Below are 23872 nucleotides of genomic sequence, written 5' to 3'. Positions count from 1 at the left end.
CATAAGTCATGACCAACGCATCGTTCTGTGTTTACAAGATATTGACATGATACTATAAAAATTTTTTGCGCTAACCATTAATTCAAAAGTTCAAACCATTAGAAATGTACAATCAATTCACTTAAAATATATTTCGAACATGTCCCGGCCCCATCCAACCTACAGCAACTTCGAATGCGACATAGCCCAATCCGTCTCTCACCACATGGTAAGCTAATATACTATACTTTAATATTATTTTATTAATCTCTAAATTGTGGTTTAGATTTATTTTTGTTTTTCTATATTATAATACTTTATTTTCTCATAGACATTATTAAACTTTTTCCTCTCACTAATTTCTATATTATTATTAATAAATTTATTATTTTAGATAAAATCTAACAACTTTATTAAAGTAACACAAGTTAAAGATTAGAAAAATTTTTTAAAAATTTCCATGATAGACTCATTAAAAGCTTCTATCAACTTATTTTTTATTATTTGTTTGTATTTTATTATTTTTTATATCAAAATAAGCTGAATATATATTCTACCTCTTTTAACCAGTATTATTTTAATAGTTTTATATAAAATTATAGTTTTATTGTTTATAGTGTAAGGATTTAGAAAAGAACAGTTGAGTGGCGCCTTGGGAAAAAAAAAAAAAAAGAAGCATAATATGGAAAGTGAAAATGCCTATAAGATCGCGTTTGTTCGAGTTATGTAATATTACAGAATATTTCGATATATTCAGGTATCTTGAATTTCTAAATGAGATTACTACTGAAGCTGCATTAGCGCATTTGGTTTAATGCAGTAATTTAATGCTGAATTGCAGTGTTTATAGTATTACTTGTCACGCCCCGGATTACACGTTCCCCGGGCACGCCGACAGATCCGCCGTATACAAAGAAATTTTTTCTGTATACGAAGCGATAGCTGTACCTGTAAAAATCAAACACTACTACGAACAGTAGTAGAGAGCTGCTAGAGAAAACTGAAGCTAAATAAAACAGAGTTTCATATACATAGTTCAGATCCAAAATACAGAGCTACTCGCACTGGCGAGTTAAGTCAACTATGTACATNCTCTCCCCAGCAGGGACCGGTCTCTCGCTGCGAACCCGAAAAACCAGCGTTCGGGAACCGGTCTCTCCCTGCGCGGGACCGGTCTCTCACTGCGAAGTCGCGTTCGGGAACCGGTCTCGCCTGCCAGGGACCGGTTGCCTCAGGCTGCCTCAACACTGCTCACTGGGGGACTGGTCTCTCCTTCCAGGGACCGGTCCCCGAGAGTAAAAACTCTCAGGACTTGTCCAGAATTCCAGTTTTCGAACTTTTTAGGTCGGAGAACATTCTACAACCCTCCACCAAGTGTGGAAAAGCTCGAAATACATTCAAACACTCGAACCTCGCAATTTGCAAAGGTCCAGTGCGTTACATAAATGATGCGGGAATAAGATAAGAGAAGAGAAATAGAGTAGAGAGGAATGAAAAAATTGAGACAGAGAGACGAGGGTTGGGGGATTAGAGGTAGAGAAGAGAAGAGAAGAGAAGAACTGGGGGAAGAAAGAGGATGCTAATTCATTTCATTGATATTCTTCACATTAGTTACATCTGTTTCTTATACCCTCCGTACATACATTGTACTAAAAAGTTAATTGCAGAAAATAATAGATTAAGCTGTAAAAAAAAATAATAAAACAGCGAAAGAGAGAGTTGTCGGATTCCCTTGCGCCCTTTCTCTATTCTCCCATCGCCCTCTCCGAGCGCTGAGGATGCCCTAGATCCGTCGTCCCGCCAGAGCTCCGCCCGGACCACCTCTCGCCAGACCGCTCCGTCAAGCTCGCCCTTCCTCGACTTGCTGCCGCCGCTTATCTCTCCTATATTTTTGTAAAGTTGCCATTTTTACTGCCTCCCCTGTTAACTACTACTATTGTTTATTCCTCCAGGTTGTTACATATACTTTTCAATATAATGATTGATTTTGTCTTAAATTAGGGCTTTACTCCTTAATAGGTTCTTATTTGAGAACAAAAATGTATTCTTTTTCTTCTATTTTTTTTTTTTCTGTGTTTTGTTTCGTGCCTACCACATGTTTGATTGAATGCTTCACAAAGATTTTGCTTTAATTAGTACTTGTTTCTGTCCTGTCAAAAGATGCTTTTTTGTGAAGAAAGGTTTGATTTTGGTTCGTGTTTTGATTGTATATGCATATAATGTTTGCTGACAAAGAAGCTGAATCTTTTTTAGGAGGCCGAGGAGGATGCAATTGGTGGTACCTGCGAATGCGAAGAGAAAGATTTTAGTGGGATCTGAAGGAGCAAGCCGTGTTGATGCCTCTTATTTGCCGCCTTTCAGTGACGACATCGCCCTTCTTATCTTGGCAAGGCTTCCGAGCTCAAAGTATTGTGATCTTCGCTTGGTGAGCCGGCGCTTCCATTCTCTAATAAGAAGCGGTGAGCTCAATGAGATTCGAAAGAAGATTGGAATTAAGGAGCCAAAAATTTTCTTACATTCGGGAAAAGCTCGCTATCGGTGTTATGAACCATATACTGAAGCTCGCTATAAGTGTTATGAACCATATACCAGGTCCTGTTGGGACCTCCCTGTATGTCCATACGACGAAACCATTGCATATCGTGCCACGAAATTGTTCTGCGTGGGAACACATCTTCTTGTGTTGGGAATAATCAGAAGGGTTGATGGTCTTTGGCGTGACGCAGATATTTGGCGGTTCGAATTGGACTCAGATATTTGGAGGTACAAATTGGAGTTAAACCGGTGGTTCAACGGTCCTATGATGATCACACCAAGATATTTCTTCGCATCTGCAGACTGTGGTAGTGTGGCTTGTGTCGCTGGAGGGGAACAACAAGTTAGTAAGGAGGTTCTGAATAGCGCAGAAAAGTATAATCCTGAGAGAAAGTCATGGGAGCCGCTCTCTAGTATGAACATGCGAAGAAAGTTTTGCTCTGGATTTTATATGGATAGTAAGTTTTATGTTATCGGTGGCATAAATGAGAATCGTGATTTACTTACTTGTGGAGAATGTTATGATTTTGAGCGGAATGTGTGGGAAATGATTCCTAATATGATAGAAGATGATCCGTCGTGGACCTTTAGATGCTATGAACTCTCATATCACGTGGCAGTTGTAAACAATGAGTTGTATCATCTTGATGTCCCTTCTCGCCGTCTCAAGGTGTACTTGAAAAACAATAATACATGGAAGAAAGTGGGTAGGGTGCCGGCGAGCATAGAACACTTCCAAAGTTGGGGAGTGGAGTTGAAGTCTTTGGGGGAAGAGCTACTTTTAGTCTGTAGAACGCTGCGCAATTGCTCTTCTCATGCAGTCTGTAGAACGCTGCGCAATTGCTCTTCTCTTGCGATCATTATGTGCTTTTGCACACCTAGTCCTGAATTAGATGATGTAGAATGGCATGTCCTTGATTACAGTCATCAAGGGCAGAACCGGTCCATTAATAATTGTTGTGTAATGATGGCTTGATCTAACAATTAAAGCAGAACGGGGGCAAGTAAATCGTGTGTGATTAGCTTGACAAGTGATTCTGGAACCTTCAAAATTAGTTTTCTGATTCTGAAAAACAGAATCAGATTTTCCATATATCGTTTCCAAACGCTCTACTAAGCTCAAAAGTGATTTTGGGCTCAAAATCACTTCTGGAAAGCAAGGCCCAACACCCCCTAAATTTATATTTAACTTTCTATTAATCAAAATGAGCAACATCAACCAGTACATAAACAACACATTGTTCTGCTGTGAAAACTGAAACTAGGAGATAATCAACAAGCAGCATCTACATGCTTGAAAATACACAACCAAAATAAATGCTAACTTTTTCATCACTTGGTTGTGTGATTTGCTTGCCCCCATTCTGCTTCAGTTGTCAGATCAAGCCATCATTACACAACAATTATAAATGGACGGGTTCCGCCCTTGACGATGGAAATCAAGGACACGCCATTCTACATTATCTAATTCAGGACTAGGTGTGCAGAAGCACATAAAGATCTCTAAAGTAGGGCACTTGCGGAGCGTTCTACAGATTAAAACTAGCTCGTCCCCCAAAGACTTCAATTTCACTCCCCAACCCTCGAAGAGTTCTATGCTCGCTGGCGCCCTACCGACTATCTTCCATGTGTTGTTGTTTTTCAAGTACACGTTGAGATGGTGAGAAGGGATGTCAAGATAATACAATTCATTGTTTACAACTGCCATGAAATCTTGGGGTTGAGAGGAGCGAGATGGATCATCTTCTATCATATTAGGAATAAGTTCCCACACATTCCGCTCAAAATCATAACATTCTCCACAAGTAAGTGAATCACGATTCTCATTTATGCCACCGATAACATAAAACTTACTATCCATATAAAATCCTGAGCAAAACTTTCTTCGCATATTCATACTGGGGAGCGACTCCCATGACTTGCTCTCAGGATTATACTTTTCGACGCTACTCAAAGCCTCCTCAGTAACTTGTTGTTGCCCTCCAGCGACACAAACCACACTACCACAGTCTGCAGATGCGAAGAAATATCTTGGTGTGATCATCATAGGACCGTTGAACCACCGGTTTAACCCCAATTCGTACCTCCAAATATCCGAATCAATCCAAAGATCAACATCCCCACTGATTATTCCCAACACAAGAAGATGTGTTCCCACGCAGAACAATTCCTTGGCACGATATGGAGTGGTTTCGTTGTATGGACATACAGGGAGGTCCCAACAGGACCTGGTATATGGTTCATAACACTGATAGCGGGCTTCTCCTGAATCTAAAAAAAATTTTGGCTCCTTAAGCCCAATCTTCTTTCGTATCTCATGGAGCTCACCATTTCTTATTAGAGAACGGAAGCGCCGGTTCACCAAACGAAGATCACAGTACTTTGAGCTCGGAAGCCTCGCCAAGATAAGAAGGGCGATAAAGGCGGCAAATAAGAGGCATCAACATCTCGGAACAGATGATCCATTTCAATTTTCGCAGCTTGCTCCTTCAGATCACACTAAAATCTCATTCTCTTCGCATTCACAGGCACCGCCAATTGCATCCTCCTCGGCCTCCAACATCTGATTCTTCCCAAAATTCCAAGATTAAAAAAGATTCAGCATCTTTGCCAGCAAACATTATATGCATATACAATCAAAACACGAACCAATATCAAACCTTTCTTCAAAAATCTTTTGACAGCACAGAAACAAGTACTAATTAAAGCAAAAGCATTTTGAGGCATTCAATCAAACATGTGGTAGGCATGAAACAAAACACAGAAAAAAATAGAACAGAAGAAGATTACATTTTTGTTCTCAAATAAGAACCTATTAAGGAGTAAAACCCTAATTTAAGACAAAATCAATCATTAAAACAACAGTTGATATGCAATATTGAAAAGTATATTACAAACAGAACAAGAGGAGATTGAGAGAGAAAATAAAACAAAATAAAACATGCATCATTTGGAAGAGGAGCATCAAAACCTCACCAATTTTATCATGGAATTGTTGGATCATTAATTAAAAAGCAAAAGCTCACCTGTTAGGGCTCTCCTAAATCAAAATTTGAAGCATCGATGATGCCCCAGCAAAAGCATGCTGTGAAAAAGAGAAAGAAAGGTATTTATAGCGGGGTGAGGCTAAATTGCACGTTTGGTCCTCAAACTATGAGAAGTTTGACATTTGATCCTCAAACCTTAATTCCTTTAATAGGAAAATGATAATGTACTTTGTTACCTCCTGGAGCTGTAAATTATTCTTCTTCTCCAGCGGTGTAAATCTCTACGCTAATTTCCGTTTATAGATTTTGAAGTTTAAAATATCAATTACAACAAAGTTGGCAAGGTTTTTCCCGTATAAGTTATGCTTAATAGCTGATTATTATTATCTTAATTACCTGTAAATAAAACTGTCCTAAAAGCCAACCAGGTCAACACATATATTTTTTTTAGAACATAAATTTGTATTTGATGTTAAATATTATAAACGAATTTAGATTCTTATTTTTATTCATATTGTGTATGTATTCATAAATTATGTAAGGAATTAGAATATGTAAGGAATTAATAAGACGATGACATATATTCTCAAGAGTTGAAAAATTGAGACGTGTGTTTTTGGTGGTTAATTCCTAAATGCTCCCGATCGATTGATCATCACGGGGACGATGGTTGATCCGATGAGATTGGTGTATAAGTCACTTCCCTTTTTGGGATAGACGAGTTTTAAGTCAACAGTGTGGGGACACTGGAGCGAATATGCAGATAGTTATTAGAGAATAAGGGTACCGAGTGTGACCAACGCGAGAAATCAGTTGAATGTCTACTAATTAATCAGTGACTTACTCAATGTTATAGTAGTGTAACTGATTCTTTGAACTGCGGTGCCTCGGCTATTCGCAATGAAGTTACTATAGTTTGATTGTACATACACTTGATTCCTAGCCATTCGGGTCCTGCAGTGCATGTTAGTTTTTTTTTTTTTTTTTTTGAAGCTTTTAGGTACTTCGATTTTGTAGTATTTTGATTTCGTAATTTACTTGTTAGCATCCAAAGATTTATGTGCTCATCGGCACAAGTCGTGACCATCATATCATATTACGGTGACAAGATATTGACATGATGTTGTAAAATCGTTGGCACTAATCAACCTCCTGTCATCGCACGTGACACGATCAATTCCGGCCTCTTGCCACACCTAATTGTTTTGATCGTATATTTTGCATATAATTTTATAACTCTTTAAAACGTAGGAGAAAAATATAAAAAGAAAAGCAAATCTTCTTTTTTCGCGCATGATTATTGAAATTGGAAGAGAAAAGTAGATTTTTCTACATTTCGAAGTCCGACAAAATTATAAACATAACATTTGATCAAAACATTTGCATAATTAGTAACTATTTAATAAAGTTTGCGGTTCTAATTGCCAAAATTAAAATTTAGGTGCTTTTTCATAAAAGATATAAAGTCAAAAGTTTAGTTACTACAATGCAAATTTACCCTTTGCCCCTTCCCCGCATTAGAACGTCTAATGGGGCCCATTTATACCGTATAATGGGGCCCATTTATACGACCCTGTATTTCACTATCTCCTCACACCAGTAGAAAAAAAACAATAAATAAATAATTTATTTTCAAAAAGGAGTGTCGGTAATGGAGAGCGAGGGCTCCGCCGCCACCGCCACCGCGCGCGCCGGCGCCGGCGCCGCGGCCCGAGTCAGAGCGGCGGCGCCGCCGCGCTCCGCCGCCTCCTCCACGGCGGTGGCGGAGGGCGCCGCCAAGTTCCTCGTAGGCCTCCCCTCCCGCGGCAACTTCTCCTCCACCATCCCCTCCTCCAACCTCGTACTCTCTCTCTCTCTCTCTCTCTCTCTCTCTCTCTACCAAACCCTAGTTTCTCCTTCTCACCTTGTTACTTTCCATGTTTCGATTCTTAGATTCGGTTTTGTTTGATTCCGACTCACTTTTCTCTCTCTCCCTCGCTCTAAAACCCTAATTGCTTTTTTTTTTTTTTTTTTTTTTTTTTTTTTTTTTTTTTTACCATTCTTTATTTCCGTGCTTGGATAGTTAAATTTGGGCTTGTTTGGCTCCCAATTGTGGATTTCTCACTGGTTGGTGCCGTGTGCAGGGTGGGATTCGAGTGTATGTTTGCGAGCATGATACTGATCCCCCAGGTTGGCTTCAATTCGTGGTTTAGTCTTATTTAATTTTTATTTTTTTGGCGCAAGTTGTGAGTTTTACAATGTTCAATGCGTAATAATTGTGTTGTTGTGTAAAAGTTGCAAATTTTATCGTGATCATCTCGCTTATACATTACATGCAGAGTATAAACTAAATTATTTTACTTGGTGTTATTATTTTTGCTTTTCAAATTGGATTTTTATTCTAGTTTGTGTATGCTGAAAACAGTTTGTAAGCTAAATTATAGCCATGTTTCCAGCATTCCTGTTTTCATGGCTTTTGTTTCCTTGCATTAAGCTGATTACTGATTATATCATTTGTGAATATATGTACATGTGCATTTCGTCATGGCGTTACTAATGATTTTGCTTACTGTATACTTATGTATCTGCTTCCCTTCTGAGCAGGTTGGTATTACGTAATTGCATGCTCATACTTTGTTTTGTGCTTGTTGCGTTACTTGGTTTCCTTTTTTACTTTTCCTCATTGTACCTGTGAACTTGCATGCTTAGATATCTAGGCTTGGTGCTGTTATGAACTTATGATAGCTGTGAGAGTGCACATTCATCAATTTCCATTCTAAACTGTTACATGCTTTACCTTTCCATAGCCTTTAGCGCATTGAATTAATGCCAAATTACACGTCACCGCTTACTTAGACCAGATATGATAGCTGTGATCACTTCTTTATTTTAGATGGCGGCAAAGCCATCAGTTTACATGCCCGTCCTTATTATTTAGTCAATCAAAACTGTTTTATTTATTCAAAATGTTGAACTATTTATGTTAATCTTTCTAAATAAGACAATGTCCAATACTAAATCTATTTTGCCACAGCATCTGGGATGGCGTGCCATCATAAGACGTATCTCCTTGTAGATAGCCAGTGCCTTGTTAGATCCTAGGTTACGCAGACACGTTCACGAGAGATAGGACACGGCATGCATGATTCAAACAGGACAACTTGTCAACTTTGAGAAAATTAGGACAGAGAAGTGGAATGGATACCATTGTTTTTCTTTTTGGAGGAAACTCCTTACCGATCTACCTACAAAGAATAGATCTAGGATAACTAATCATAAATATATTAATTTAGAATTCAAATAATATCTTAGTTATTAATTTAGAATAACTAAGTATGAAGCCATTTACATGTCTGCATGCATTAGCATGCAGTAGTCACTGGTAATCTGATATGGAAAGGGTCCCCATGTGCCGACGATGGAGAACGGCAAAACAAAGGTGACTCGCTGTCCATGTTTCTTCTTTGTTAAGAAGAACGTAGTGAAAGTAGTGATCCGATATTTAGTGAAAATGATATGTTGACTGACTCATAATCCTTATGTCATTCTGGTAGCAACCCAATAACTGCAGCTCAAAATGTAAACTCTCTGAACAACTTACTATCAGACTGGTAGTATGAAGTTGCAGTTATAAATATTTAATTACGTATTTACATGTGTAGTTTGCTCCTTATTCCTTCTTTCTGAGGCTCTATAGTTGCTAATAAAATATTTTCTGTACTTATGCAAACTGAATTTAATATTTCATTCTGATGTTCCCTAAAATAGTTTTATGGTTCAGCTGTTGTTACCAGTTTCAGTCAACTAGTCACATAAAAAATGATTATATGCCAAGGTGTTCATTTCAAGGTAGCGTTTGTGGTCAAAATTAGCTTTTATCATCCAGTCAAACTATAGGAAAACCGACTATTGCTTGGATTCTTTTGTGATGATTGTTGCTTTAATAGTCTCTCTCCGTGGGATGAATCTTGTGGCTATTTGAGATATTAATGGAAAGAAGATGTTTCTAAGAGCTGTTTTGTGCTTTGTTCATTCATATTACATTATTTTGATAATTTTGTTATGTTATGATTTAAGAGCTCCTTGTGACTTTTAAATGCTCGAGGAGTGCCTCTGTCACACTTTTTCTTAGCTACATATGTTTCTAATGCGAATTCTGATGCTGATTTGCCTTTTGTTATTTTAGAGGGACAAATAGTTAAAACAGACACCACAAACATACTGATTAGATCTCTTCAAATCAGTAAACAGAAGAGTGAGGCAAATGATGCTAAAGCAGCAGAAAGAGGGAAAGGGAAGAGGTAATTTAGCAGATAAACAAATTATATATGTTCTTGTTTGCAGATTTACTTCCATATACATACATTCTAAGTACGCATGTGTGGGATTATGTATTCATGCATTCTAGCTGCCCCATTCTCTTTAGACTCTTCTAAACTGTCTTATTTAACTGATATCTTTAACTTTGGCTTTGATGCCGATATCTTATCTGTTTAGAACAAGGCCTCAGAGGATTGTCTGTGTTGAACAATTGATTTCTTGTTTAGGTAATGGTTAGAAAATACTGAAGTATGCTCAATGTTTGTTGATGTGCTTTTATTGTATGTAGCGCAATTAAAAATGAATATTTTCCTTTAATTGACACATCATGTATTTTCTCTAACTAGGTTTTAAGTTTTATAGATACTTTTCATGATAAGAAATAGATCGGTGATATGTTGTTATTGATTTAGAATGATTCCGGCCTCATATTTTTTATTGAGCAATGCTTTTGGTTTCCCATATGTGACCTCCACAGTGCTACTATGTAGTGGTGGTGCCTTGGGGCGTTTGTGTGAACTAATCAGCGCGCCTCATATTTGATGGTCCGCGCATCAAGTTATCAACAACCTTTGAGGGGACCAGAATTATGATAGGAAGCTAGAGTTTACTTTTTTTGAATTATTTCAGATCTTTTAGATACTGATTTGAGTACAGATTGAATTATTTAAGGTTAGAGAGAGAAGAACGCCAAGGAACAGAAAAGAAAGAGACCTGAACTTCTTTTGGCTCATAAACTATTGAAAAAATGATTCGAATGGAAAGAGAGAATTACTGGAGAATGATGTAAGGAAATTATTGGAGAAATTAATACTATATCACTATTATGAGCAATTGAAGAAGTTGAATATGGCTTTGTTCATTGTTATACATTTACTATTTGAAAGGAAAAGAGAGACTTTTCCAAGAGCCTCAGAAAGTTCTTCAATCATTATGCACCAAATATTAAGGTATATAAGCTCTCCGAGTATAATGAAATGAGACAATAAATTCCTAAAAGAAGGAAAAATACTCTACAAAAACTAGTAGTTTGACTTAGTAAGCATAAGTGGATCAAATGACTTATCATAAGGTCAATTGGGGATTAACACCATCATTAAAATATGTAACTTAATAGTAACGAGCTTTTTTGTTCTTTTGTATTTCTTCAATAATCAGTCCTTCTAAAGTATCGGGATATGAACATAAAATTACCATATTCAACAAAAGAGGATATTTCTCCCCCCCCCTCTTTTGTGCGCGCGCGCGTGCTTGTATCTGTGAATGTTTTTTTAGCATAGATTTCTTGATTTTGTACTGTTCCAAGAGTTCCTGTATAGGTGACAATTTCATCCATTCTATAAATGAACTAAGGCGTTCATTCAGTTTCCTTATTACCTTTTAGTGGAAATATCCGCTACTAAAATGACTTCAATATTGGGAAGCTTTTAAAATTTACCTGAATTTTTTATTTTTATTTTCTACTTGATCAATAATGAATTTCCAGATTGAGAAAGCTCAGCCATTACAAGAAAAATCTTTGTTATCTTAATCTTCTTACATGGTAACATTTTATTATGTTTAATTTCTACATTTTAATTTTTTGGTCAGATCTGGTGCAAGAAATTCAGATGGACGGAGTCCAGCTAAACGAGCCAATACTGGTGCTGCTGTTGCTTCTTCGCGTCAAGGTAAATTCTATGACAATATTTATAGTAATGATTGTAACTCCTTATTAAAAGGACTATCTATTCTGAATATTAGTAAGTCCCTTCAAAATCATTTATTTCAATATTCCTCTTCAAAACCCACATTTTTTAAGGCATACTTCAAAAAATGTTCTGCTTCTTGCGAGAATACTCTTCAGTTGGGGAGTAATAAATTCACGGGGGAGAATTGGTTTTTTAGGAAAAGTTCTTTGAAGAGGGGAATGTTCGTCACTACAAGGGTATATATGGGAATTGACTGGCTTCCTAGGTTTTTTCTGTTTTGGGTGATAAACTTATGCAGCTGACAGACTGTAATGTCTTATGATGGAGGTTAATACAAACTATAACTTTCAAAAGTATTTACTAGAGGAAGGTTCGCCATGCCATTGGCACGGGGCATACCGGTGTGCCATTGGCATGGCACGACACATTGGTACGCTGGCACGCCTCAGCACACATCCCATTTAATATGTCGACATAGTTGGCATGGGTGGTATGAGATTATCGGCAGAGCGGTTTGTCTTTTTTAACAATACTTGCCTGTAGCGATAATGATACATTACATATTACTATGCCTCATCTTACCTCAGTTTACATTTTCTTACAAAATTTTGATACTCTAGGGGGGTTTTCAGAGCAGACACTTCAGTCTATGACCGTGGAGCGGCTGCGCGCTCTTCTGAAGGAGAAAGGCCTCTCAACAAGAGGAAAAAAGGCAAGAACTTTGTTCAATACTGTTATTTGATTCTTCCTTTTCTTTTTTTTGTTTCCTTTTTCAATTTAAACAAAGTAAGAGCTGCATCTATTGCTTTATATATTTGACGATTACAAAAGTTGGGGCAAACATTTTCTCTGACTTTTGAATTTAGGGCAAGTTTTAGGTGTCGAGAAAGTGGCAGGCAGAGCCTTTCATTAGATTTGTGTACAGTAATTCTATTATTCATGAGGTTTCTGGGAAATTACCAGTAAACTTCACAATAATGCTTTAGGAATAGGTCAATTTTAGGTGCATGATGATACAAATGTTTTCACTTGTTTTAGCTTTTAAGATCTTTAGATCTTGCAGGTTAAGATGTTAAAGCACAACTACTCGACTAGCTCTCTAACGATAGCAGCTTATATCAGTAGGCCTTTTTTACCACATGGTGCAAAATGCCCCAGCCAAAGTTTACTGAAACTAATACTGCTTTTTCTACATCATCCTCTGCTTTTCCCACATAATCTAAAGTCGGATGACTGGATTGTAGCTCGAGTGGTCTGAGCTTGAAAGAATGTAAAGTGAGGCCGTTCTATGTAGAATTCTTTTGTTTTAAATGCACTTTCCTCAACTATAGTAGATCAAATCTATTATCATCATACTGCAAGGCTAATTAGTATTCATTCTCGCAGGACGAACTGATCACCCGCTTGATGAACGAAGGAGCTTAATCGGAGAAACCGATAGATGCCCGAGAAGTCACTGCATCTGCTGATACTTTTTGAAGCTGATCTCAGTTTCATATGTTCAAAGCTTAACTCCATGAATTTTAGAACTTCTGTTGTCCTCGGCATCCTTCTTGGGGCAACCTAAGTTATATAGTGACCTTGGTGGTATTAGATATTGGTGGTTAATGAGGGCTCTAGTTGTCTCTTTTGGGTGTTTTTATGAGATTAATTCATGAACGAAGTAGCATACAATAACCAATGGAGCCTTAATCTGATCATATTGCTTGGGCGCATTCTCGACTGCTTCATGGAATAGCTTCTACATTGAGAGGCTTGGTAAACAAATAATCTAGAGCTTTTGCTACAGTGGTAAACTGAAATGTACTCGTTGCGCCTTTCTATTGCATTGGAAATTTGCTCTTATAAGAAACTTGGTAAACAGATGATAGAGCTTTTGCTGTGGTGGAAAGCCGAAATGTGCTCATTGCATCTTCATATGCAGTGGAAATATGCTTCTATAAGGAGGAGAAGCTTGGTTAACAAATAATCTAGAGCTTTTGCTACGAAGGAAAGTTGAAATGTGCTCATTGCGCCTTTCTATTGCAGTGGAAATCTAATTGATGGATTTTGACAGTTTAAGTTTGTAAATGCTTGTCTTGCAGAACTCTGTTCAGTGAGAAAAAGCGCTTCTGCAGAAGCTCTAGCTGGGCAGTGGAGATCTCTCTTTCTCCTTATTTGCAAGCATTTTGTGTTTTGTGGCCGCAGGTGACTTGTGGGCGAGTCGGTGAGTCTCGGGACACTTCGTGAGTACCGGTGCGATTTTCGGGACTTCCGACGAGTTAGGGTAATCGGTTTTAGGAAATCGATCTCCGTGGGTTTATTTTTGGGGTTGTGGATTTAGTGTTCCTTGCTTGTGGATTAGATACTAACCTGGTGGACCCTCCCCGTAGGTCTGGTTGTAGGTCTGGTTGAAGATTGTCCACTGAGCAAATGTCTGTTAAAATTTGCAAGCATGATTAGGAATGATAAACTCTTTATGAGATGCAGATTTCTCCAATCTGATAAGGATAAGACATTCTACTAATGCTGTTAATCTAAGCCACATCCTGTGCACAATGACAGCCCTGTTTACATGTGTGAACATCTTTTGTGGAGTTTCCTTCTTTTTTTTTTCTTTTTTTTTTTGGGTCTATTTAAAGATTTTGCAGTAATTGATAGATGAGCATTGTAGCTACTTCAATGTGTCTTTTTTTTTTTTTGGAATAAGATAAATTATCTTAAAACTATAATTCATTCTTTTGAAACAGTTTGATTGCCAAAATATCTATACATATAGCATTGGAGAACATGTCACCCACTTATAGCACTGAATCAACAATTTGCATTAGTTACTTCGTGAAGATCTTACATTGTATAACTTGTGCACATTTTTGATAGGAATACAAAACAATATTCCTTGTTAAATCTACACTCAGATCATCATATACAGAGTTTCTTCCTGGTACATTAAGTGCTATATGTTTCTTTTAACTCCCCTAATTCTACAAAAAAGGAAACTAAAGAAGGATAAAATGATACAATTATCCACTTTATAGTGTGCTTCTTCTCATGCCTCTAACATCACCCAAGAGAGAACTTACACTCAGAGTGATTCTACCAACTTCAGTGAAGCTACTCCGATCAAAAAAATAAAAAAAACTTTTATAGATGTTTTTTTTTTTTTTTTTTTTTTTTTTTTTCAAACACATTCTTCCTCATTATTACATATCACTCAAACTGATTCATAAAGCACCACAAAGTGATCGACATCCAACGGTAGAAACGCGTGCGTCTAAAAATAACGTACGTGTTTGATACTAATCTTTTTGCCTCTTGCAAAATTTCGATCATATGTGTCCTTTTCAAGTACATTCCTTTCTGTAGTTGGATACCACTATGTCTGAATCTTAAAATGCCACAAAATCAATATCTAACGATAAAAAAAGGTGTGTCTGAAATTTTAGACTCTTCCTTCCTTGCACTAAGCTTACACATCAAGGTGGACTTATTTTCTTGTCTCCAAAGCCTTCTTCTACACACTCCTTTCAAGCATCTCTTTGTATCTCTTGAAGGACTCAAGCTTCTGCATCTTCATCTGCCTGTGGAACCTCCGAATGAACACGTCGGCGACGTGGTCGATCTCGTCCTCGAGCTTGAACTCCGACCCGGTCTCCTCCTTCGCATGTCGAACAAGATCGATAACCGACCCAGTCGTGTTCGCCATCGCTTCTTCGTCGTTGTCCTCGTCCTCGTCTTCGTCGTTCACGCTGAAGAGTGAGTGCGTCAGGTCAGGATAGCCGTCCTCGACCGCAGCGCACTCCACCAACTCGGCTCGAACGAGGCTCGGGGATTGGCTCGACTCGAGTTCACCTTCGTTGTAGATGACGATCGCCTTGTTGCGGTCGTCGTCGGCGACCTGGTCTTTGTTCTTCTCGTGGCCCATTATTGCATGTATTTTGTGGTTGATTGCACTCATCAAGACCTTCTTGTTACGCAGAAGCCCGAAGATGAGGAGTCGCGTCTTTATCGCGCTTGTTTTGCTCTTCACCGCCATCGACTTCTCCTTCACCGCGGCTACGATGGCGGAGAAGATGTGCTTCAAGAACAAAGAAGCCTTGTTCCTCATCTTTCAAGCTTAGATAGTGGAGAGAGAGAGAGAGAGAGAGAGAGAGAGAGGAAAAAAATGATAGATATGAAAGATGAATATAATGAGTTAGTGAATAAATGAAGAAGAGGAGAATGTTTTTGAGAGAGAGAGAGAGAGAGAGAGAGAGAGAGAGAGAGAGAGAGAGAGAGAGAGAGATAAAATGGCACCTAAGCAAGATGAATATAAAGAGTTGGTGAATAAATGAAGAAGATGATGAGTGTGTGTTTGTGAGAGAGAGAGAGAGAGAGAGAGAGAGAGAGATCACAATGATAGTTGTGAAAGATGGATAAGAGATGTTGAGAGTGTGTTTTGTGTTGGTGTTGGTGATTGAAGCTAGTGAGAGAAAATGGTGTGTGATATGGAGTTCATAAGAAGAAAACTAATAAATCTACACAATTGCATGTATATAAGGTGGTGGTTTTAATTTGCATGCAAAAGAGCAATATTTTGGCATGGAGTTTGATCTTGGGGTGTTTGATGAGTATATATAGTAGTTAAGGAGGGGTGAGATATAGGAGGGTTTCTAAGCACCTTCCACTAACTTCTATTAGTACATGCAAATTCAAGAGAAACTCAACTCATCACAAAAGGAGGAAGTTTAGTGCACTAAGGAAAGGGAAGTAAAGTGAGTGGGCAAAAGCAAAAAAGGAAAAAGAGCAAAGTAACCATGATGTGTGAGAAAAACAAAAAAAAAAAAAAAAAAAGAAAGGCAAAAATGTATGGAAACCTCATCAACTTTAGGATATTTGAGATAGGGCCCAAAACCCTTATTACTATACGAGAAATTCTACTTGTACGCCGTAAAAAGAGACGTAGATCTTACATATTCCATTTTAGAATTAACAAAAATTCAAATAATTTTAAGTAAAAATAAAAAAAATTGATGTGATAAGTAGAAAATTAATGATCTTTAAATGAAATGAATGTAAGATATACATTCCACTTTAGAGTGTACTAGTAACATTGCTCTATATATTCGCCAAAAAGTGAGTAAAGTTATTAAATTTGATAAAACAGCTTATAAATTTGACAATATCTTAATGTTTTTTGAAAAGAAATTAAAAGTTCTTTTTTTTTTAATTGAACTATTGTATGTTGAGGGATCTCTTTACATTTTAACCTTAAAAAAAAATGAAGAAAAGAACACCTAGGAAAAAAAAAGTAGGGAAAGAGGACACTTGGCTAAGTGTTATTGGTTAGGGTTTTGGTTTTAGTGGGTGTTAGTGGCACAGCTTTAGTACCCACTTTAACTCAAATTTAGTGAAAAAAGTTTGTGAGTCTCTCTCTCTCTCTCTCTCTCTCTCTCTCTCTCTCTCTCTCTCTCTCTTGCTTTACAATGAAACAAAGTGGATCACATGTGGACCTATATATATATATATATATTAGGTCATTTTTTTATGATATAGAGACCTCCTCAACTATAGAACATTGTGAAATTGGCCCCTTCAACTATTTTTTTTCATGTAAAATTCTTGTTATACACTCGAAATACAGGTATAAATTTTACACCTCTCCCAAGGTTCACAAAACTTCTTTAAAATTTTCGTAAAAAAAGTCCAAATTTGGATAAATGTGGTGTTAGATTTAAAATTATTTCTTATCTATTTAAATCTATCAAGGGCACAAGCCATTCAATTGATAAGAACCTTCACTTATTTAACTAAAAAAATTCATGTATTTGAGCATCTCAGATAGGTTATTCATCAAGAAATATTAGATAAATGTTTAGAGCAGTTCATGGGGGGTTGAAATTAAGCTAAATTAAGTTTTCAAAAGTTAAAAGCAAACTATAATTTTATAAAAATTTTGTAGTTGTTACAGCAAGAGGCTTTGGTGGAAAATGTTTATTAGAAATTGGAAAAACTTCAGATACCATCTTTATAGTTTCGCACTTTTTTATTTTAGTAATCTATGTTTTAAAGTGTATCAATTTAGTATCGTATGGTTTCATTTTTTTCTTTTTATTATCCCTTCACTAGTTTTTTTCGTTGAATCAATGACAAAGTTAAAGCTAAAAGATACTAAAGTGAATATTTGATAAACCTAGGTGGGTTATTTGAAGTTTTTTATATATAATTTAACGAAATGTTAACGAAGGAGCTGACGAAAAGAAAAAAATGAAACCACATGGTACTAAATTGATACAGTTTAAATTACAGGATACTAAAGTGAGAAAATACGAAATTACAGAGGTGGTATTTGAAGTTTACCCTAGGAATAATAGAATATTATTTAAAAGTAAAAACGTATAAAAACTTATTTGAAGTATGGACCATTTTGAATTAGCTATCATATTTTCAAAATTTTAATTTTACTAGCTAATCTTTAAATTTATTTGATTTTAAAATTTGAAATTTAAGCTAATTATTTATTGTTTGAATGAATTTATACTTGACAGATTGTATGAAATATACCAATTAAATCTGCAAACGTAAGCGACGCATTCAAAATTTGAAGTCAAATAGTCATTGACTGATAGTTCAAATAAATTTTATAAGTTTTCACTTTGTTTAAATATAAAATATATATATTTTTATGGGCTTTATCCATAAGTTTTCTAATTTTATCTTTAAAGAAAAAAGGAGAAATTTCTTGCTTTTGGATTAACCCATGATCTTAAAATCATTTTGGTATTGTTTTACCCAAATTTCCTTTATTTTTTTTTGAGTGTAATTTTTTTTTCCCCACCTGTTTAAGCAGCATCCACTTGATAGAATCTGGATGCTTCTTATAAACAGAAGAAAATAAAGTATGAAACACCTTTTTGAAATAAAATGGAATAAAAAGGGGTTAAGTGCTTTTTAAGCTGTCACCATCCCATGCATTGTTTGGCATGCTTAATTGTTTTTTAATTCAAAAAGGGCACAAAAAAAAAGCAAGTCGGTGGGGAACCTTTTTGTAAATCAAAAAACAATGGGGTGTAAAGTGGATAGGATTATATGTGGTTTATTCCTTGCTTAGGCCATGTTTTCCTTCATTACAATGATTATTTTTTAGAACAATTATTATAATATTATTTTATAGGATTATTTGCATACACGTCCCTGCAAATATAGTGAATTGCGAAAATATCCCTGCAAAACGAAAACTCCATAAGTTGTCCATGCAAAAGTCCTAAATTATGCAGATATGTTCCTGCCGTCCAGATCTGTTAGAAAATTTTCGTTAACTACGGTTAAAATACTTAACCATGATTAATTATAGTGTGAATTGACGTATTTATCCTTCTTCCTCTTCTTCCTCTTCCTCTTCCTTCTTCTTCGTCACCGGCGAGGAGATGCGGCGGCGTCGGCGGCGACGGTGACGAACCCTCTTCCTTCTCCTCTTCCCTCTTCCTCTTTTCCCTTCTTCTTCCTTCTTCCTTCTTCCTTTTTCCTCTTCCCTCTTCTTCGTCACCGGCGAGGGAGAAAACCTCGTCGGGGTCGGCCTCGGAAAGGCGGGCAAGTTTTTGGACGAGAAGCTCGAGGGCGTTGTTGTCAACGAGGGCGGCGACGAGGGCGTGCGCGGGGTCGTCGTGGTCGCCGACGACGTCGGCGTCGGTGAGGTCGGTGAGGAGGGAGACGACGTCGACGGCGATGTCGGCGATGTCGTGGCCGAGGAGGCCGACGAGGGCGGGGACGGCGTTGAGGGCGACGAGCTCCGGGTAGAGCTTCGGTGCCCCGGCGTTCTTCCCTCTTCTTCGTCGCTGGCCAACCCGACCCCACACCGCCGCCGCCGTCGTCCGCTTCGACGGTCCGAAGAGGAAGAGAAAGAGAAGGAAAGAGAAAAACTTTTGGATGGATATATTTGTGAGGGTAAAATAGTCATTTCACGAATCCACTGTTAAAAAATAAACAGATCACTAACGAATGTTAACTAGAGGGACATATCTGTATAACTTAGGACTTTTGTAAGGACAACTTATGAAGTTTCCGTTTTGCAGGGATATTTCTGCAATTCGCTATATTTGCAGAGACGTGTATATAAATTACCCTATTTTATAACTCCAAAAGCTTTACTTAAAATGTTCGAACAGAGCATACAGACACAACGTTCACATATCTCAATTATCGAAGTTCAAACTCAAGCTATTAAAAATATACGACTACTTCACTTTGGGCCTGCTTGTTTTATCAAAGGTGAAGTACAGATTAAAGCAGTTGTTTCTTTAGTAGTAGATCTGAAGTTCACATGAATGATGTAAAAATTAAAATTTTTTATCATTAATATTTTATTATTTTTTCCTGGCTCTTTTGTTTTTATAATTGACTTTGGTCTGAAGTGGGTCGTAATCAAATATGGTATCCTAGAAAGTTTGAATGGTGCGTTTGTTTCGCCTAAGATGAAATCAGGTAAAGTAATTTTCGATCATAAATACGCACTTTCTTAATCCAATTAAATCTTAGATTAAGTAGGGATAAATAATGAATAGTAGTTAAATTGTGCAAATCAATCTCAAGCCATTTAGGGAGACACTTATCTATATTAAACACCCCTCTCCTCTTCAAGAAAAAGAGTTTTTCTTTTCATTAAAAAGTGATATTTGAAATTTTGTGACACTCAAATTTGTTACAAGCACAAACCACTTATTTTAGCCCTAAATGTATAATTTATCAGTTAGCCAATGCAATTAATTTGTTTTTAAAAAAATAAGTTTGAATCAGTGATAAATGTAGAGGAATCACCTCAAATTTCACCCATTTTCAGGTACTTTATCACATTTAATACTTAACAACCAAATCCTAAAAGAAGATTTTTTATTTTTTATTTTTTTATTTTTGGTTTTATTGTATGACTTAGTTTTTTGTACTAAGAAATAGATCCTTTGACTAATACCAACATTTTCGATAATAGTAAATATTGCTCTGATAATATCAATTACTTCTAAATTGATGAAATATAAATCTAGATAAATAATCTGTTGCAAGAGCTCAATAGTATGAGTGCGAGATCACAAAATTTTAAAATACAAATAGCTATGTGTATATGAGTAAAAATTAGGTGATTCCTTCTACAATGATCCCTAATAAATTAACAAAACATCATAACATATTAACAAAAAATCACTAAAATCCTCCACTTTTCAACTCTTTTTCAAGAGCATTTAAACTATCCATCGGATCGGTAAAAACAAAACAGTAAACAGTAAACCACGGGATAATTACTTCGCGAAAAGGCTATAACTTGACTGTAACTCAAAAGTTAAAACATGTTATCCCAACGAAAACCATAATCACAAACACCGCAAAAACTTGATAAGAGCACATCATAATCCCTTCTCGTTTTTTTCCAAATTTGTGATGTGCATTACTAAGCACTATTGTATACACGGCCCTCATGACAATTTCTTCAATGATAACTTACGAAAAGGAGAATGGCAAGAATACACCTCGTCGCCAGTATCGGTCCCCTCGAATTCTCGATGATGAATTTCATTTTGCCTCATTTGTCACATACTTTATCTCGAAAGGATTTATGCAGAGGTCGTTGAGGCACATTAGAGCAAAAAGGTGTCGACTGTAGGCAACATCAGGTGACTTTCTTCGTTTTCAGCTCTAGTTCCTAGCCTGAAGTTCATAGAAACAAAAGAGAGATGCACATGTTAATAAAGAAAAAACAGGGGCGAAGAAAATATTCCAAGTTGTCAGATATGCACAACTAGACTGATATATGCATCAAAAACGAACCCTCAACCTTGATCTACTTGGAACAATAATAAGACTTTTGTGATTGGGGATCTTCACACGACTCAACATACTTTGTCTCTTGTAAACTACTGTAGAACACTATTGATTCTCCCCACTCATCAAGGACATAAGAGCCCATACCAAGAGCTTTTGATGATATCTAAGATTCACCTAGCTAGCCTTTGATTAAATTCTTACCGTATGTTGATAAATGACGTTCTCTTCTAATCAGGGTGTTAAATGTAGGATCCGGCGACCATAGCAGGTCAACCCAAACCTGAACACGAACTTGGATCTGGTTTACTCAAACCAGGTTTTATTCAATTATACGACGGCGGGAGAAGAAGCAGGGACAGTCGACGAAGGGTGTGAGATGGGATATGTGCACATGTGCTATCGCCATACAAACTGTTGCTAGCACTACTTTCTGTTCTCTCCACTCCTCGTCATAAGTACAGTGATCTATATACCTTTTCATTCTCAGTCGGATCTTCAAAGGACAGTAAGCTTTTGAGCTGCAGATTCAAGAAGCACTCTCTAGTAGAGAAGTTTCTAATCGGCGATCTTCGTTGGTTTCACACAATTGGATGGTCACATTTGACGGTTTTAAGGGTTACACAACAGGTATGATCTGATCCGCTTCTGCTATATACGATTGACATTTGACACTAGGGGTCATCCCTTTTAAACTCATTCTGCACAATGTGCAAGACTCCTCGTAAGAACTGTCAATTACTCTACTTCAATCTATGTCAACAACGCCCAATTCTTCTTCTATTTTATCACACGCGCTATGGATTTAATTCCAAAGAATACAAAGGAAAACTGGTCTCCACGGCAAGGAACTGTCGTGCCACTGTCATGGTGTGTGTCAACGTGTCACCAGCATGGCTCATCACACCGGCACACCTCCGCACACACCCTCTTTTATGTATGAGCACAGTAGACACTGGCTTACCGACATGGTGGCGCCAACCGCACATGCTGGTTGTGCTGGACCGTGCTGACTGACACGAAAATCCTTAATCCAAGGTCAAAATAAACTTCGACAGCGAAGATAAAAATAATTTGTAATATCCTTATCTTGGAAAATAAATGATTGTAGATGATGCAAACAGTAAACATTCCCTTACATCAAAATATTGTATATTTTCTAGGTGACGGCATTTGTTCATTTTCTAATTACAAGGTTTTTGCAAATGTAGAAGGATTTTAAGTTGATCAACGTCTACTTTTCTCGAGTCTTATCATATAATAAAAGAAGACGAAGACAAAACATAAATCACAGATCAACATTGGCCAATGTAGATCACTCAAACTTGTGTTCACAAGTAGGAACTAGGAAGCATACGAGTTCAAATAAAGATCATCAATAGACATCCATTTTTTTTTTCCTTCCCTCGCTAAATTACAGAAAAATTAAAGCCATCCAATCAAATACCAAAATCTAAATATTCTAAACTAAGAATCGAGATACGCATGTGCCAGAAAGGGAAAAAAGAAAATTGATACAAACAACATCTATTTTAATGACATATAACATAAGGCACTTCGGGTGCTCATATTCCACTGTTTATCAGTTACAAGTTCCCACAAAAATTAAAATGAGATCTCCTTTTTCCATTTTTTTTTTCAACTGTGACCTTGGTAATGCTTAAGCTTTGTTCATCATCATCATCATCATCATATTTAATAGAGTAGTGAATGAGCTATCAATAGTAAGCAGCACACACCTGCAAAACTATACAAAGCAATCACTTTTCACCGCTATATATCTCCAATCACACGAATTTGATCCAAATTTCCCAAAAAATTACGATTGTAATTAGAAATTTAGAAACTAGCAAATCTAAGAGAACAACAAAGATTGTACCAAAAGGGGGAGGAAAAGGGAAGCAAACACCTTATATATTCATCCCAATGTCGATCTCCATCTCGTCGCGTGCGAGATCTCCATCGTACGCCGCTTCAACAGGGCAACGCTGCCGCTCGAAGCGAGGGCACCTCCGAGCCTCCTCCGCCGCCGCCGCCGCCGCCGCGGAGGACGACGATATCCTTGGAGGAGGAGGAGGAGGTCGCCGGAGTCGCCGTGGTCGACCCCATCGCTTCCGACGAAGAGAGATAACCTAGGGTTTAGGGTTTTCGAGGGGAAGAGAGAGAAAGAGAGAGGTAGAGAGAGAGACTTGATGAGAGAAGGTATATTACGGATGAGGGGTGATGAGGGACGTGTCGTATCCACCGCCCACGTGTCCATTGGTTCAATCCCCGTCGTCGGTTATGGAGGGTTGTGTTGGAAAAAATGGATGAGAACCCCCAACTGTAGATCATTTTTAAATTCAACTCCTCAATTTTTAATTTCTGAACTTCAATTTTTTCGCAATTATGTAATTTTAGCCAAAAATTATAAAAGTTCCGAAAAAATTTATTGATACTTCATAATATTTATTTAATAACTTTAATTATTTTATACAAATTAACTTAAATTAAATTAATCAATAATTAAAAACTAATAGAATGCGAAGAAGAAAAATTTAAAAACGTTGAGGGACCTATTTGAAGATGACATATAATTAAGGAGGCCATGTTTCAAAAACTCATATAATCGAG

General features: G+C 37.1%; 4 protein-coding genes and 1 long non-coding RNA gene across 6 annotated transcripts; 2 read left to right on the top strand and 3 right to left on the bottom strand.

The window, feature by feature from the left end:
- On the top strand, positions 1715-3523 carry LOC109726591 (F-box/kelch-repeat protein At3g27150-like). Its single transcript, XM_020256280.1, has 2 exons — positions 1715-1872; positions 2233-3523. The coding sequence occupies exon 2, from the start codon at positions 2246-2248 to the stop codon at positions 3488-3490; it is 1245 nt and encodes a 414-aa protein (XP_020111869.1). The 5' UTR covers positions 1715-1872; positions 2233-2245; the 3' UTR covers positions 3491-3523.
- On the bottom strand, positions 3689-5629 carry LOC109726593 (F-box/kelch-repeat protein At3g27150-like). 2 transcript variants are annotated; one of them, XM_020256283.1, is made up of 2 exons: positions 5541-5629; positions 3689-5077 (listed from the first exon to the last, which is right to left on the bottom strand). In XM_020256283.1, the coding sequence occupies exon 2, from the start codon at positions 4559-4561 to the stop codon at positions 3896-3898; it is 666 nt and encodes a 221-aa protein (XP_020111872.1). In that variant the 5' UTR covers positions 4562-5077; positions 5541-5629; the 3' UTR covers positions 3689-3895. The 2 variants fall into 2 exon arrangements, with proteins under 2 accessions (XP_020111872.1, XP_020111873.1); XM_020256284.1 differs by having other exon boundaries at positions 3689-5083; positions 5541-5593.
- LOC109726595 lies at positions 7096-14054 on the top strand. The gene is made up of 6 exons (XM_020256286.1): positions 7096-7341; positions 7625-7670; positions 9667-9781; positions 11391-11470; positions 12112-12203; positions 12878-14054. Exons 1-6 carry the CDS (start codon positions 7153-7155, stop codon positions 12914-12916), a joined length of 561 nt encoding a protein of 186 aa, XP_020111875.1. The 5' UTR covers positions 7096-7152; the 3' UTR covers positions 12917-14054.
- On the bottom strand, positions 14281-16123 carry LOC109726594. The gene has a single exon (XM_020256285.1). It carries the CDS (start codon positions 15576-15578, stop codon positions 14985-14987), a length of 594 nt encoding a protein of 197 aa, XP_020111874.1. The 5' UTR covers positions 15579-16123; the 3' UTR covers positions 14281-14984.
- LOC109726796 lies at positions 20631-23497 on the bottom strand. Its single transcript, XR_002220607.1, has 2 exons — positions 23169-23497; positions 20631-21145 (listed from the first exon to the last, which is right to left on the bottom strand). It is a non-coding gene; the product is annotated as an uncharacterized LOC109726796 (long non-coding RNA).

This window comes from Ananas comosus, linkage group 21 (assembly GCF_001540865.1).
Source record: "Ananas comosus cultivar F153 linkage group 21, ASM154086v1, whole genome shotgun sequence".
NCBI classification, from domain to species: Eukaryota; Viridiplantae; Streptophyta; class Magnoliopsida; order Poales; family Bromeliaceae; genus Ananas; species Ananas comosus.
Note: the sequence above shows the minus strand (reverse complement) of the source record. Positions and strands in the feature narration are given on the sequence as shown.

Excerpts from the sequence above, each read along its gene's own strand:
- LOC109726591 (XM_020256280.1), top strand. The coding sequence starts at position 2,246 with ATGCAATTGGTGGTACCTGCGAATGCGAAGAGAAAGATTTTAGTGGGA.
- LOC109726593 (XM_020256283.1), bottom strand. The coding sequence starts at position 4,561 with ATGATGATCACACCAAGATATTTCTTCGCATCTGCAGACTGTGGTAGT.
- LOC109726595 (XM_020256286.1), top strand. The coding sequence starts at position 7,153 with ATGGAGAGCGAGGGCTCCGCCGCCACCGCCACCGCGCGCGCCGGCGCC. Across the intron at positions 11,471-12,111 it reads TGTTGCTTCTTCGCGTCAAG|GGGGGTTTTCAGAGCAGACA; the intron begins GTAAATTCTATG and ends TTGATACTCTAG. Across the intron at positions 12,204-12,877 it reads TCTCAACAAGAGGAAAAAAG|GACGAACTGATCACCCGCTT; the intron begins GCAAGAACTTTG and ends TCATTCTCGCAG.
- LOC109726594 (XM_020256285.1), bottom strand. The coding sequence starts at position 15,578 with ATGAGGAACAAGGCTTCTTTGTTCTTGAAGCACATCTTCTCCGCCATC.